Genomic DNA, 15818 nt, shown 5'->3' with positions numbered 1-15818 from the left:
ACGAGACCGCTATTTTGTCATCGTTCAGTGAATCCTCTCGACTTCAAATTGTGACTCTTTAATCACTTTGGAACGCTTACGTCATTTCTTGACCACGCCAAAAGGCGGCGTCACGTTGTGCACACTGGTCGGAATCGACTATTCGCATCTGCGTTGCTTCCGTTTAATCGAACATTTATAAATATTATATTCGCACCCAGAAGGCAGATCATTCATTCCGCTGAGGCTCTTTGGTTGATCCGTGCTCGACTGTTTCGTTCTGGTTTCCGCCTTTTTTTTTTTTTTTGGTGCTCGATTGCTTCTGTCTGAGGGCTTTCAGTCAACATGGCGGCAACTCAAGCTACGAATCCTTCACAATTGCTCCCTTTGGGTTTGTACATTTTTCTTTATTATTTTCAAAACGTGCTCCAACGTTGTTACGTTCCTCGAGTGATCCCGAACCCATAGAACTGTTGCTGAAAGTGCACATGACTAAGCTTTTCTAGATATTGTAAAACGTGATTCTCGCACGCGTGCTTCACGCATCTACACGTTTGCTGATTATTATTTATTATGCTCGACAAGAGTTTAAATATATAGAAAAAATGCAAACGTAATCACCGTGTTGACACCATTGAATGAAATCCATCCACACATAAACGCAGGTGTCCTAATCTTCAACATACACGAGAACGTCAAAATATGTTCATAACCCACAATAACATTTGTGACTGCGCTTTAAAACTTGAGAAATGAACTCTAACTTTAAAAATTTTAAAAATATCCCCCAACTGAGCAGTAATTCAGATTTATTGCTCAGCACGATTATTTTTAAATAGTTTCAAAGCGTATCCAAGCACTTTTACAATAGGAAATGATCTCATTGCATGTCATCCATCTGTCTATTTTCTTTGCCGCTTATCCTCACGAGGGTCGCGGGGAGTGCCGGAACCTATACCAGCGTTCATCGGGCACCAGGCGGGGTTACGCCCTGAACCGGTCGCCAGACAATCGCAGGGCGCATCGAGACAAACAGCCGCACTCACAATCACACCTGTGGGCGATAATAATCATTATGCTTTTGAAATGGCGGTAAAATATACGTAACTAGGGGAAGAACAACAGATAAAAACTTTTGAATCATGTCATCATTTTTTTTTTTTCATCTGAAGATAATGAGGCGATTGTGTCAAAGAACAATTTCCGCGTTCGTAAACGAACGTTTGCCGGCCCCTTTACAGAGCTGGTGGACAAGTGCATCGGTTCTCGCATCCACATCGTCATGAAGACGGACAAAGAAATCGTCGGCACGCTGCTGGGCTTCGATGACTTTGTCAGTATCCTCAAAAAAAAAAAAAAAAACTTTTGTTTTGTTTTGTGGCGGCGCTTCCTTAATTAGTTTTGCTTTAGACATGGTCTTGGAGGACGTGACGGAGTTGTAAGTTGAATTTGGTTTTTTTTCCTGCTTCAACTCCTCCGCCTGATTTTTCTTATCGATTAATAAGATTTTCCCTTTTTTTTGTTTTATTTTTAGTGAAATCACACCAGAGGGTCGTAGGATCACCAAGCTGGACCAGATCCTACTCAACGGCAACAACATCACCATGGTAACAACCCCCCCACCCCCACACACTTCATTTCATCGGGATAAACGACGGAAAAAAAATAAATGTTTTCGTTTTCTGTTTCCCCCGTGCAGCTCATCCCGGGTGGGGAAGGCCCGGAAGTTTAAGACGGTTCTGCGTGTGTTTGCCATCAGACTTTTATTTTGAAGTTTATTGTTGATCCTTCCTGTTCTTTAAGCGGAAGACTTTTTTTTTTTTTTTTTTGAAAAGAAAAAAGTTATTGTTTTGGAAAAAAAAAAAAAAAAAGGGAGACACACACAAAGGATTGTGAAAGTTAGCGTTTTATTGCTAATTCAGTTCCAAGCCGACTTCTTTGGAGTTAAAAACAAAACGGGTCGGAGTTTGCGCGTTTCAGTACATGGACGGCTTCTCCTCGCCTTTGGGGTTGGTCACCTTCTCCATGTTCTTGCTGATCATGTCGTAGAGTTCCACCTGAAGCCAAGAGAAGGAACGCGCGAGAAGAGAGTTTGCGGCGGTCCCGGGGCGTCGCCCGTTCTGTCGGACTCACGTAAAAGCTGCGCAAGTCCAGGATGATCATTCGGATGTCGGAGTAGACGGCCACGTCCTTCTCGTGGACCAGCGAGCGGTAGTCCATCTGGGGCGAGAGGGGGAATAAGTCCAAGAGGAAAACGGAGCAGGAACGATCGAACGACGACGCACCACGTGAGTGTCTTTGGAGGCTTTGGCCACGGCGTCTCCCCTCTCCAGGAAGTACCTGAACCACAACAGGAAGCGGCCATCGAAAACGCCATTTTTTTTATTTTTTACATCTCGGCACGTACTTGTTGATGTTCCCCTGGAAGCCGTCAACTTTGGTCTTGACCGCTGCGATTCTCTCTAAGATTTTCTCCTGCGTTGGGCACACGGCGCAGCCTCAAAGTCCAAAATTGGGAAACTCGGGGAAACGTGAACGCACCTGAATTGCGACGCCAAAGTCGTTCCCGTCTTCGATTTTGGGGATGAGGTGCTGAATCCAACACGTGACCTGCGCGCGCGTACGGCAGTCACGTTTTAAAAAAAAATATAATAGTAATAATAATTTCGGGACGTTTTAGGACTCGTCGCCGCCCGCTCACGGTGATGATGGTCTCCCGCAGGCCGACGATCTCGGGTTTCAACTTGCCCACCAGCGCCACGATCACCTCGTTGGACTTGATGAAGCCGCATTTGGGCTCTGCGGGAGCAAAAAAAAAAAAAACAGGACTCTGCCGTCACGACGGCGGAAGCAAACTACCAACCTGCATAAAAAAAAAAATAAATAAAATACTTTACTTTTTTTCTTCTCATCGTTGGTCTCCATGTCCTGTCACAAAAACATCACGTGTAGATTTTAGGACTCTTTTTTTTTTTTTTTTTTATTTACATACAATTAATTTCAAAGGGGCGGAACGGTGGGCTCAGCTGGTAAAACGTTGGGCTCACAGTTCTGAGGACCCGGGTTCGATCCCGGCCCCGCCTGTGCGGAGTTTGCACGTTCTCCCCGGGCCTGCGTGGGTTTTGTTCCTCAAACATGCAACATTAATTGGACACTCCAAATTGCCCATAGGTGTGATTACGAGTGTGGCTGTTTGTCTCCATGTGCCCTGCGATTGGCCGGCGACCGGTTCAGGGTGTATCCCGCCTCCTGCCCGTTGACAGCTGGGGTAGGCCCCTCGTGAGGATAAGCGTCAAAAGGAAATGAATGGATGGATGGATAATTTCTAAGGCAACGCTTTTAATCTGTTTTGGCACTATTAATATTCATGCTGTGCTGTCCATTGTTTGTGTTTTACGATATCGTATTCTTTTTGACAACTACTTAGGCCTACTAGGCTATTTGAAAAATTGTTCACGATATTACTTAAATAGCCATTTTTTTTTTTCTTTTAATGGTGACACTTGGCGTTAATATTTCGAGAACCAGTTTTCACACACGGCCCGACTTTGTTGCGGGCAGCACGGGATCGATTCCCGCCCAGCGATGGTGTCGACGTCTGTCCCTGCGACCGGTTCACGGCGTAGGTGTCTTTCGCCCGAAGCTAGCTGGGAATAGGCTCCGGCTTTCCCGCAACCCTTGTGAGGATAAGTGGCTTGGATAATGACTTTTCCCCGCGTTCAACTGCCGGTTCTCGTGCCGACCCGGGAGAGTCCGGGTCATGCTAAAGAATGACCGTAAATCCGCCCCCCCCAAACAACTGACACACATTTCAATGGAATCGTTGTTTTAAACCGCAAAAAAAAAAAAGAAAATTGTCCCGTGTCACCTCATCGGCGGGAGGCGGGTCGGGTATGGGGATGTCCAGCGGCGCTTTGAGCGACGACATGTCCGTCACGCTGACGTCCTGACAAGACACAACATCATCATCATCATCATTCATTGACTGCTTTGATATTATGTCGATTTTTTTTTTTCCCCAGCTTTCATCCATGCGGTGTTTGTTTGTTTGCCAATAGAAATGATCCTTGATGTTTTGTCAAAGCGTCTGACCTGCAGTAGAGCATCCAGCTGGAGGATTTTGGAAGGGATGACAGTGGAGAAGAGATTGTTTGCCTGGGGGAGGAGGAAGGGGGGGGGGCAATCTTACATTATATATCCATTAATGGGGACATTACAGAAGAAAATGGCGTTGCAATATTTTTTTTTTTATTTTTTAGGAGAGTTAAGAGGAAAAGAATACAAACCTGATTCAGCAAGGCCTGGTGGTAGGTTTGTACCTACAAGTTATGGTAAACATCAAAAAAAAAGTTGAAATAATCATTAAAAAAAACAGTTTTCTTCTTAAGTGCTGACTCACTCTTCAGTATGCTTTCGTTTTGCAGCAAGTCAAAGTCTTTCATTGCCGAAAATGTATTTACGCTGAATGTATTTTTTGAGGACACGGCAGCGCTACTGAACATTTGGTGCAGGCGAGTTTGTGGTTATTTTCTTGAATTAAAAACAAAGCAAAAAACAAAACCAAAAAAAAAACTTACCCTCGCGGCATTTTCGGGGCTTATCTTCAACACGGAGCTTTTGGGCATGGTTGGCAGGGAATTTTTTTTTTAACTGATAAAAACAAAAGGCAAAGGTGAGGGGAAAAAAGTGCAACAGAAGGACGAAATTAGAGACGCGTGATTTTTACAATTTTTTTATTTCCTCATCTATTTTACTTTCGATTACAAGCCCCGCCCACATCATCTTCTGACTAGTCGACACTACTTCCGCCTTCACCTTCGTTACAAAAGCGACGAATATCGTTCAATGAAATAAGTTCCATCGGTAAACCGTTTTTGAATATTTATCTTCAATTTGTGTTTTTTGTAGCCGTCGCTGGAAAATTTACAAGAGGACAAACATAAACTGAACGGTAAATACACTCGTGAGATTTCGCAAGGCGCTTTTACTGTAAAAAAAATCCAAATTGCCGCCAGAAGTGGAGCAGACTTCCGCCCTTCAGAGCGACTCGATCCCGTCCAGGTGAGGAGGCAAAAACTACTCCAGACACTCGTCAAAGTTTTCTTCATTCACTTTTTAAAGCTCTTCTTTCGAGTTTCGAAAGGAATAAAACGACATTTAAGTGAAAAATCGATGGTTTGTGCGCCGTGATTCTCTTTTTTGCCGCACCAAACTAACGCTCGAGTCGTAAATAACGCCAAGGTTCCGCTTTGACCCCCTTTGGAGTCGTAAACACAATTAAAACCGAACGTATGCGTATTTATTTGGACTTCAGGGTACTTTGCAGGAGTTTTGCGGTCGTCTTGTTGTTGACAACACTGGCAGCTGTTATGTTGTTCCTCTGGTTTGGACTTCCCCTTGACAGGAGCTCGCTGTCGTCAGTGATACCACTCAAGACGTTTTTAACTCTTCAGACTTAACAGTGGAAAGATTTGGATTTAAAAAATCTCACTTTTCTATTTTTCCAATGCTCTTGTTCACTATTGGTTATATCTGGATCATTTTCACAGCAGCGAAATGTCTCCCAACAAATTGTAGCGTGCAAAGCAATGGAAAACTTCTCTCAACGGTGTCCATGTTGTTTTTGCAGCGGGCGGCGGCCGTAAAGCCCAGATGGAGGAGGCGAGGAGGAGAGGCCAGGCGCTCCTGACCTCGGGCCCCGCCGCGGACGTCAAGGCCGAGGTCCAGTTGATGGCCGGCTTCCCGCTGCCGCCGTCCCAGAAGTACCGTCACCTCAAGGCGGAGAAGATGCTGAAGGAGAACCTGTCTGGCGGCGACAAAGCTCAGGTCCGGACTTGGCTTTTGACCTCATTTATGAAAATGAGTCTTGGGGGGATGTGTTCGTGATACGTTTTTGACCGCTTATCACGTTAAGGCAATCAGATTTCTCGAAAGAGATGAACTCAACCCTACTAAAGACGTACCAGTTTCATAAACGCTAATAAAAAAACAAAAAAACCCAGAGTTGCTTAAATTACCTTCAATTCTTGACAATATTAATGCCCATGTTCATGATTTCTGACAGTAATTATCAACAATGATTTCAACTCAACAAAAGACAGCGTTGTAAAATTCTCCCGATCAGGTGTTGGAGTCGCTGGGCCATTTGATGAAGGCCTTGAACATCCTGGAGAAATACGGCAACAACCTGACCAGCCCCAACCGGCCCAAGTGGTGGCGCAGCGTCAAGTACTTCAACCCGGTCTTCAGGACCACGGTGGACGCCATCCAGGTGAGCGCCGCCGCCGCCGCCGCTCGCGGTACCGTCCACCCGTAAGCAAGCGAGCAAGCGAGCGGGCCGACGACCGAGTTTGCTGTCGCTCAGGGCGGCCGCGGCGTGCTCTTCCTTTACGGCTACACCGAGGAACAGTCGGACGGCCTCAGCTTCCCCGACGACGTCGCCGAGCCTGACCGCGAAACGGTCGCCACGGTGACGCTGGAGGTCATGACCTTGCGTTCGGAGATAGACATGCTCATCAAGGTTTGACCTTTCCTAAAAGGAGCCTTTGGGTTGATCTGCGTCTCGGCAGCGTCTGATTTAATTCATCTGCAGGGCACTCATCCTCACCAGGAAGTCTTCAAAGACGTCGTCCCTCATTTCGTCCTTCAGAAGGTCCACGCGGTATTTTGCGCTATCACAAAGCTAGCGTGAAGAAATACTGATTCTGTTTTTTTTGTTTTTGTTTTTTTTTGCTCCCAGGGCACGACTGCGACCGACGGCGTCGTGATCCCGCCGCGAGAAGATCCGCCGGCGCCCAAGCCGGCTCCTCCGCCCCTGCTGCCCAAGCCCAGACTGGCGGGAGTCGGAGTTGCTCAGAAGCCGCCAACGCCGCAGCCGCCCCCGCCGCCGTCATGTGAGTTGCCGACAAACCTTTCACGCTTAAGAAAGAGGTCAAGGCAGCGTTGCCAATTTACAAATTTGGTCGTTCAAGTGACTTTTTGCATTCCCCACAAAAAAAAAAAAAGAACTTTATTTCTCGGGCACTTATATTTTAGATATTGTCTGATGCAGTGTCATTTTTGCCCCTGAACTAATTTTCAATGAAGTGCTCCAGACGTCTTATTTTATTTTATTTTTTTTTTTAATTTCATGATCATTAGTTGAATGTGGGCTCCCTCTGGTGGTACGAGAAGGAATCGCTATTGTAGTACAGTGCACATTTAATCTTGTTTTCAAACATTTATGTCGCTAAAATTTGCCTCACTATATTTTACTTGAATCATGAAATCAAGTTTTGAGAACCGCAGATTTCTGAGATTGTGTTGGTGCGCGCAGCGGCCCAGTGCAACCTGTGCGGCGGCCCGCCGATGATATTTTGCCCCTCGTGCGACAGTCAATCTTTTTGCGACGCGTGCGACGACCTCTTCCACCGCCATCCCGCCAGAGCCAATCACAAGCGGGACAGAGGACCGAAAACGATGGCGGGTAGGCCAGCCTATGAGGTCACCGTCATCTGTAATTGCTATTTTTTTTTTTTAACGTGTTTGTTTGTGGCGTGTGAAGAAATGTGTTCCATCTGCGGCGTGTCCTCCGCGCACGCTCAGTGCGCCACGTGCGTGCAGGCGCTGTGCCTCAAGTGCGACGACCTTTTCCACTCGCACCCCGAGCGAAAAGGTCACAGCAGGACGGTGCTCGCGGCCGCCAAGTCCGACAGGTATGGAGAGCGACACGGTGGGAGGGGGGCTGAGTCCGAACGCAATTCCGACCGTCGTTTTCCGCTTCCAGCGCGTCCACGTGGACGTGCGTTCACTGCACCGCCGTCAACAAGTCGCGCGACCCGCTCTGCGCGACCTGCAAACGCGGGGCCACGCCCGCCAACACAGGTGAGCGCCTCCGTGTCAAATATCGCGACCCAAATCCAGATGGGGCGGGCCCTAATCGTGATGCTTTTCCCAGAGTGGCAGTGTAAGAGCTGCACAGTCATCAATCGAGGCAGCAGCATCCTTTGCGAGGTGTGCGAGCGCCCCCGTTTGGCCCCCCGCCCGTCCGTCGCCCCGGGGCTCTCCATCCCGGGTTCCGGTTCCGCGGCCGGAGTGCAGGTTGGTCGGTTGTGGCAGTCTCGCGTCTCCCCGGTTCTGAACAAAAACATGTCGTCCTTAGTCTCAGTGGACGTGTCAGGTCTGCACGTTTGTCAACACCTCGTCCACGGCGGCCTGCGAGGTCTGCGGCTCTCCGGCGAAACCGGCGGACGGCCCCCCGTGCCCGCCGCCGAAGTCCGCGGTCGAGGCGAAGCCCCAGGCCGTCCCGCCCCAGCCCAAGCCTCGGGTCAGCTTGGAGCTGAAGAGGCAGGACCGCATGAGGGAAGACGGACTCAAGCTTGTGCGCCGGTTCAAAGTAGGAAAGTCAAAATTAAGGCAACCGAATTCCATAGAAACAATAATTCAATAAATTCAGATAAAAGTTTGCAGGTTACAGTAACAAATTCATATTTTCTAGAGTTGTAAGGAGTAAATTGGTTCCAATGAACCTGTCAGAACAACAAACAAAAATTGGCCTTTGAGTGCCACGTGCAATTCATTATAGATGCCACAAGATGGCAGCAAATTACTTTTTCAGTACATAATCATGTATCTGTTCCACAATATCAGGGCACAATATGTACATAGTTTTTTAGTAAGAGCTATGAAATAATTGCAAAAATGGTACAGACGCTGACATTTCATCTCCCGAGCGAGCTAACGCGCCCTGCGCCCGCAGGAAGCCGAGAAGCGCGGCATCAGCCCCGAGGAAGTGTACGCCGCGCTGCGCGTCTGCGACGGCAGCGGCGCCGACCCCTGCGATTGGCAGGCCTCGGAACTGCCCCACCTGCTGGACGAGATCTGCGCCATGGCGGCGTCCGTGCACGCGAGCGTCTCGGCCGGCGGCGAAGGCGTCAAGCTGTCGAGGGCCGAGGCCAAGCAGGCCTGGCTGGAAACTGGCGGCGACGCCGAGCGGGCCGTCGAGCGGCTGCTCCGAGACCGGCAGATGAAGGTTTGAGCCTCGCCGGCCGTCACCGTGGCGTCGAGCCCGGGTCACAAACGTTTGACACCGAGAAAAATGTGACCTATTTTGCTCCTCACAAGTATATGAAATATTATTGTAAGCCACTGATACGTCATCCACAATTTCAACATGAAGGCTTCGCTTATATATACGCAATAAGAAAATTAACTTAAATAGTGATTCTGTTAAAATGCACATGATTGCATAAAAGACTGAAATAAAAATTGTACTTACATATCAAAAAGCAAACTATTAAGTGCTTTAAAGTGAACTGCCGTACGACTGATTAGCACTTAGGCAGCAATTATTTTGCAAATCGCCGTAGTAGCCGGTCTGAAATATCATTTTGCTATAAATCAGCAATCAGTCACGCTATAAATCACTTCCGATGACGTCCGACAAGTTGATATAAAAAGAAGCCGTAAAAATGAGCAAACACATTTGACGCCGCACAGATAGCGCGGCTTGAATTTATGATCATATAAAGGCAAATAAATCAAGCGTTTTAATGAGCATCCAGCCTGTGAGAGGCAATTCACGTTTTATATCTGGCAAACATAATAAAGAAAATAGCCCCATAAAGAAATCATTTTGAAACAAGTTCACAGGAACTCCCATGGATTGTGGGGGGTGGATACATTCCAGACTTTCACCCCCTTCCTTGCAATAGATGAAAAGATAGCATAAACAAAGAACATCCCAAAAAAAAAAAAAAAGGGTTTTCTATCATTTTTTTTTACTCCTTTAAACACGTCAAATTTATTAATTTAGTGTACCGTAATTCCCGGCCTACTTGCGTCCTAGCGTTAAACTCTTCCTGTGTACCGAGGCTTATAACCAGGTGCGCTAATGCGCGTGCCGCACTAATGCCAGCGCCGCGCTGAAGCTAGTACCGCACTAACCCGAGCAAGCGCCGCATCACCGCATAAACCGCAGGGTTGAAAGCGCGTGCAAAAAGTCGCGGCTTGTAGCCCGGAAATGACGGAAGACTCCACCTGGCTGGCATTCATGTCTTTGCATGTAATTGATAATGAGTCAATTTTATTTGCAAAGGCCTCAATCACAAAAGCGTCTCAAAGGGCTTCACGGGGCCCCACGGTTGACAAAGACCGGCAACATCCCCTGAGCCAGTTGCACCGTGGAATATTGTGTCATTTATTTCAAAAAAGAAAACAAGAAGTGGACGTTTGGCCGTGTCCAAACATACAAACTGCCCAAGTAGGAGAGAGACACAAAGGTTCCCCGGAATGTTGGGGGGGGGGGGCCGAGAACGCCCGCCCGTGGGAGTCGATTGCACCAAAACGGCTACGGGGGGGGGGGTTTTGCCAGAAGCTGGAAATCTTTCAAGGCACCGTCTCAAAGTCGTGGCTCGGGGCTCAGATCCGGCCCTCCAATTGCTTTCATTTGGTCCGGAAATACATTTCTTCACAACAAATTGTGTATTTTCAGGTATTGAGGCCAGTGACACCAAGTGAGGAACAGAACGATGAATTATTTTTTGTTTTTTTTTTTTCCCCCCATTCGTTGGTCCGCCTGATGACCTTCGTAAACCAGAATCATAGTTTTGCGTTCACGCGAACGCGCTCATGTGAACTGACACAAGATGGCCGCCATTTCCATCCGCAAATCTCACGTTCGCAGCCATGTCGTTAGTGTAAGCGGTGCACATCGGCAGGGAGCTGTTTTAAAAATGAGGAAGCCACCGAAACAAAATCAACGGCAAAAAAAAAAAATCGATAAAATCCTCCTGACGATCAAAATGGATTTGTATTGGTTTCACGATGCGTTGTCGACAGATGAAGGAGTTGCACTCGCTGGGCTTCAGCGACGCCCGCCAGTGCGAGGAGGCCCTGCGGCAAAGCGCCGGCGAGGTGAAGGGGGCCCTGTCCGTGCTGCAGCGCCCCCTGCTGGACGCCTTCCACAAGCGCATCTGGAGCGAGCAGCCCGAGGCGCCCGTGGACCCCAACCACCCCGACAAAGAGGTGCGTCGTCCGAAATACGGCGCCCTGTGAGCATTTGGACCTCTGGGCTAACGTGCCGCCGACCCGGCAGCGGATGTGCCGTCGTCTGCTGGCGCTGTACGGCCTGCCCAGCTGGGGGCGCTGCGAGCTGACCCTGTCGCTGCTGCAAGAGCCGGACGTGGCCTACTCGCTGGAGGACGTGGTGCAAGCGGTCAGGGAGTCGCACGACCGCGACTTCATCAAGCGGGTCCTCACCAACGAGTGTCCGTGCTGCCTGAGCATCTTCCCCCGCAGCAAGGTCTGACCCGGAAGCGCAATTACCGCGCGGTCAATGTTCATTTGACGTCGGGAAGTTGTTTCTGGACCGCTCGCGCGCAGATGCAGTCCCTGACGTCGTGCCAGTGCTCGGTTTGCCTGGAGTGTTTCACGCAGCACTTCACCATCACGGTGCGCGACAAGCACATCCGCGACATGGTTTGCCCCATCTGCCGCGGGCCCGACATCAACGACCCCGAGCAGCTGGACAGCTACTTCTCCACGCTCGACATCCAGGTGGGGTCCGGGGGGGCGTTTTTTTTACAGGACTTGAGGGTGACGACGACGACGACGATGATGATGATGATGATGGCGGTCCCACTGGACTCCCGCTTTGCAGCTGCGCGAGTGTTTGGAGGCTGACGTCTACGAGCTGTTCCACCGAAAGCTCACCGACCACACGCTAATGAAGGACCCCAAGTTCCTGTGGTGCTGCCACGTGAGTTAACGGACGCTCTGCCCGCGTCTCTTCGCTTTTCGCCAAAACAAAGACGCATGCGACCAATGTTCCCTCGAAGCTGCGCACTTGTCGCACACTCAAAAGAGATCCAGCAGTTGAACTAGTGACTTTTTTTTTTTTTTTTTTTTGTGTGTGTGCGTGTGGCTGATGCTCGGCCACACCAGGCCACACACTCTACTTCCGAGTTTGCCTGACCCCGCCCCCTTCGCTCTTAAAGGTGTACACTCATAATTACAAACGCCGGCCACCACCACTGCTTTAGTTGGAAACACAGTCTGGGCAACGTAGAGCAAAGAGGGTTAGACGTGCTGCTTATGTTTACTCTCGATAACAATGGTAAAAGTAAAAAAAAAAAATAAATAATAATAATAATAATAAGTGCTGTTGCTTTATTGAATGTTGGGGTATGTGAATACTGGAAGAAAAAGTGGTGAAACTGGATGAGATTTTCTCTCTTTTTTTTTTTTTTTTTTTTTATTAAAAAGGTCTGCTCTGAAGCCAAAGTAGAAAGTGCAGGATGAGATGGTGTATAATGTTAAAATTCCACCTTGGGACAGCCTGATCCAGGATGAAAAACAATTCTGTATTTTGAATATTGGAGGCAACATACTGGTAATATTAACCCTAAAACTGTTTGGGAACATCATTCAGCTTTCAACATGCATTGCGAAAGATATTCTGCAAGCAATAATTCAGTTTTACACCAAGAAAAACAGACGGGGATATCAATGTGGGTTAAAAAAAAAATGGAATAAAGTTGGAAGCGAATTTATAGTTCATCGTTGGCTTTTTTTTTGGTTTGCAATGTATTTTTGTTGTTGTTGTTGTTTGTTGACATTTTCAGTGTAAGTTTGCAAAAAGACAAAATTGTTCTTAAAAATGTTCTGATGGGGACGTAATCGCAGTGCGTCTCAGGCTTCATCAACGAAGGCGAGCAGATGAAGGTGACGTGTCTGTCCTGCTGCAACAGCTTCTGCGCTCAGTGCAAGAAACCCGTGAGTGGCGGACGGGGGGGGGTCCGCGGTGACCCGGGGGAGGCGGACCCGCTGACCCCCTGACCGCCGGGTTCTGTCCGTCTGTGTCGCCTAGTGGGAGCCGCAGCATCAGGATCTGTCCTGCGAGCAGTTCCAGCAGTGGAAGCGGGACAACGACGTGGAGTATCAGAAGCTGGGCCTGGCCGGATACCTGCGGGACAACGGCATCAGTGAGTCCGATTTCAGTCCGGTTGGTTGCGAGAAAAGTTGAGTAGAAAAAGTCTGCACACCTCTGTTTATATGGCAGGTTTGTGACAAAACATCAACAACAACAAAACACGATAATTCATTTCAAAACGTTCCGATTTGTACAATTCACTGTTGTGTAATATAAAAAAAGATAGTGGAAGTAAAATGACACAACAGAGACAATGTAGTTGCACAAATGCGCACACCCTCCTCCAAATGAATCACATTACAACTGGTTAAATGAGAGTCAGCTAATCATTTTTCATCAGAAGCCCAGAAATCTGACTTTTGTGAACAAAATCCCAGCTTTGATTTTGAGCCGGTTGACGAGGAAATGTTGACTCGTGGTTGCAGCCTGCCCGCAGTGTCGCTTCCAGTACGCGCTGACCAAAGGCGGCTGCATGCACTTCAGCTGCACTCAGTGCAGGTACCAGTTCTGCAGCGGCTGCAACAACCCATACTACAAGGTGCCCCTACAACACACACCCACACACAAATTATTACAAAAGCATATTTCTTGGTAAGGTTTCAACATTATGAGGGAAAACGAGTTGCATCAGCACTTTTACGTTTAGCAGTCCGTCTACTAGTTTGAATTCCGCCTGCGACCCGCGCGCCCCGTTTGTGCAGACGGCCTGCAGGACGCAACAGTGCAACTTCTCGGGCCTGCACGCTCACCACCCCCGCGACTGCCTCTTCTACCTGCGGGACTGGGACGTGGCCAGCCTGCAGGCGCTGCTCAAGGTGCAGACCCCCCCGGGCGTTGGTCTCGCCGTCCGATGGGGCGGCTCGCTCGTTCATGTCATCTGCTCTCGTTTGGCAGAGGGGGGGCGTGGCCTTCAACACGGAACCTTCTGATGAGCTGCGGCCGGGTGAGAATTATCTATCTATCTATCTAGCTATCTAGCTATCTATCTCCACCGTATATAATTTTAAATCAATCTAAAATGCTTTTAAATTGAATAAAATGCAATTTTATTTTCACATTTTATTTCATGTTATAATGTTGTCACAGTACATTGACCAATTATTAAAATGTATTTAAAAGTTGCAGAAATTGTTGTACTAAAATGTCCATTTTATTTATAAAAAAAAATCTGAAATTGACTCATAAATGAATTTAAAAATAACTACATCTTATCACGTGCAAAAAATAAATAGACCAATTATTTCATGAGAAATTAGTTTTAAAAAAAATGAATGTGTGAATACATTTTTAATGAATCACTTTTTGGGGGGGGATATAGGCCAAACCAACTCAGCAAATACAATAATGTCAGCGCTTAGCGGACGCGTTGAAAGAACCGAGGGGGCCCTAGGTTGGGCCGCAATCCCTACTTTTCTCACCTCTCTCCCTCCACCGTGCAAACGTTTTCGGCGCAGAAGACACCTGCGGCGTGATGGTGCAGCGGGACGAAGGAGGTCAGACCGCGGACTTGCCGTGCGGCGTCCAGACTCAGCCGGGCCAGGCCGGACTCTGCGAGTGAGTCCGAGAGAGCTTGCCCTTTTATCGCCGCGGTAAATATGTTAAATATGTTGTCGTCGTTTTTTTTTTTTTTTTTACAGGAAACATTACCGAGAGTACCTGGTCAGTCTGATCAACGCCCACTCGCTGGACCCCGCCCCTCTCTACGACGCTCGCGACCTGATCCGAGCCTGTGAAAGGTACCAGGTGGACGTGCAGAAGACCGACAACGAGGACGACGTGGCCTACCGCGCCCGTCTGCTCAAGGTCAGAGTTTGTTTGTTTTTTTTCTATCTACGGAGGCCCGGCAGGCTTATTTGGACCATGACGACGTGATCTTAAGACGGACTAGAACACGCCAGCCGTGCGTCGAAGGTCCAAGTTAAATACAACTGAATGGTATTCGGTCAGTGACGCTCGAGGGAGGCCCCGGCAGCTTTTTGTGTGTCCTATTTGGATGGAAGAGCTCAAGCGGGCTCCTTCGCAGGTTTTTTGGTGGCTTGGAAAATTCCGCTCCGAGTCAAGAACCGCGACAAAACTGTCGTTGACGTAATTAGCAATTGTAGCTTTAATGTTGATCTGGAAAGTATTACACAGTGACTCAGTGAAGAGGAAGACGGCTTGTCTGCATGTTTTGTAATACCTTGACGCTTTCCTGCAGAAACTGATGGAAGTTCCCCTGGGCGAAAAAGTTCCCAGGAACGCCACTCAGCAGCCTCTCACGAGCTGATGCGAGCTTCGGGCCCGGCCGGCCGGCCGGCCGGCGGTCGGGACGTTCGTCGGGGCTGCCGTTTCGCGTCCCGTTCCGACGCGGCGGAACGCGTGAATGAACGTTGAGTCGCCAACGCTGCAAGACATTCGAGGAGAAAGGAAAACCGGGACGACTGACAGTACACGCAGACGTAAAGAAAACGCACAATTTGGAGTAAAGTACATTCGGACATACTGGCAGTAAATTGAAAATGTTTTGATGTGATCCAGTTGTCAAGATCCGAGGCCTCCTTCTCGCTCACATCAAGAGTGGGATTGACCCACCCTCATAATATTTCATAATTGTGTGCTGGCCTCATTCAGTTGTGTTTACTCTTCCTCGGGGTAGTTTGACCCCAAATTCTCAAGACCTGGCGGTGATGCAATCTCAGTCTGCAATTTATTCTTGAGTTTATGGTAAATATGTAATTTGTAAACCGATGTGTCGCATCACCTGAAGACAACAGCTGCCATTTATAAAACAACAATTAAAGCTTTTTGTTTGGCTAAATTCTGATATGATCTGTTATTATATCAGTGTATACTTTTTTTTTTTTCTGCCATTTTCGTTTGGTGGTGTGCGTGTGAAATATATGCCTTGGTTCAATAAAGCTTTAATAATTCATTGCAATAGTGGGTGAGA

The 15818-nt window shown here is 48.1% G+C and overlaps 3 protein-coding genes across 6 annotated transcripts; 2 read left to right on the top strand and 1 right to left on the bottom strand.

The window, feature by feature from the left end:
- The first annotated feature begins 142 nt into the window (after positions 1–142).
- Positions 143–1742, top strand: lsm5 (LSM5 homolog, U6 small nuclear RNA and mRNA degradation associated). The gene is made up of 5 exons (XM_061805133.1): positions 143–370; positions 1221–1316; positions 1390–1417; positions 1514–1586; positions 1679–1742. The coding sequence occupies exons 1-5, from the start codon at positions 325–327 to the stop codon at positions 1709–1711; spliced, it is 276 nt and encodes a 91-aa protein (XP_061661117.1). The 5' UTR covers positions 143–324; the 3' UTR covers positions 1712–1742.
- Positions 1743–1869: 127 nt separating this feature from the next.
- Positions 1870–4774, bottom strand: psme2 (proteasome activator subunit 2). The gene is made up of 11 exons (XM_061805131.1): positions 4557–4774; positions 4266–4298; positions 4072–4134; positions 3848–3925; positions 2877–2907; positions 2681–2778; positions 2521–2589; positions 2387–2454; positions 2265–2319; positions 2113–2199; positions 1870–2036 (listed from the first exon to the last, which is right to left on the bottom strand). Exons 1-11 carry the CDS (start codon positions 4602–4604, stop codon positions 1956–1958), a joined length of 711 nt encoding a protein of 236 aa, XP_061661115.1. The 5' UTR covers positions 4605–4774; the 3' UTR covers positions 1870–1955.
- Positions 4150–15806, top strand: LOC133492639 (E3 ubiquitin-protein ligase RNF31-like). Of its 4 annotated transcripts, XM_061805116.1 has the most exons (24): positions 4150–4286; positions 5609–5805; positions 6104–6250; positions 6344–6499; positions 6572–6631; positions 6719–6872; positions 7295–7444; positions 7523–7673; positions 7745–7842; positions 7916–8058; positions 8120–8353; positions 8717–8989; positions 10798–10983; positions 11054–11260; positions 11341–11514; positions 11618–11716; positions 12643–12732; positions 12827–12941; positions 13315–13427; positions 13591–13704; positions 13784–13832; positions 14347–14443; positions 14527–14692; positions 15087–15806. In XM_061805116.1, the coding sequence occupies exons 1-24, from the start codon at positions 4184–4186 to the stop codon at positions 15153–15155; spliced, it is 3345 nt and encodes a 1114-aa protein (XP_061661100.1). In that variant the 5' UTR covers positions 4150–4183; the 3' UTR covers positions 15156–15806. The 4 variants fall into 4 exon arrangements, with proteins under 4 accessions (XP_061661100.1, XP_061661099.1, XP_061661102.1 ...); XM_061805115.1 differs by having other exon boundaries at positions 10827–10983; positions 11054–11514; positions 14344–14443; XM_061805118.1 differs by lacking the exons at positions 13784–13832; positions 14347–14443; positions 14527–14692; positions 15087–15806 and having other exon boundaries at positions 10827–10983; positions 11054–11514; positions 13539–13674.
- The last annotated feature ends 12 nt before the right edge of the window (positions 15807–15818 follow it).

The sequence above is a fragment of the Syngnathoides biaculeatus genome, chromosome 19 (assembly GCF_019802595.1).
Source record: "Syngnathoides biaculeatus isolate LvHL_M chromosome 19, ASM1980259v1, whole genome shotgun sequence".
NCBI lineage: Eukaryota > Metazoa > Chordata > Actinopteri > Syngnathiformes > Syngnathidae > Syngnathoides > Syngnathoides biaculeatus.
Note: the sequence above shows the minus strand (reverse complement) of the source record. Positions and strands in the feature narration are given on the sequence as shown.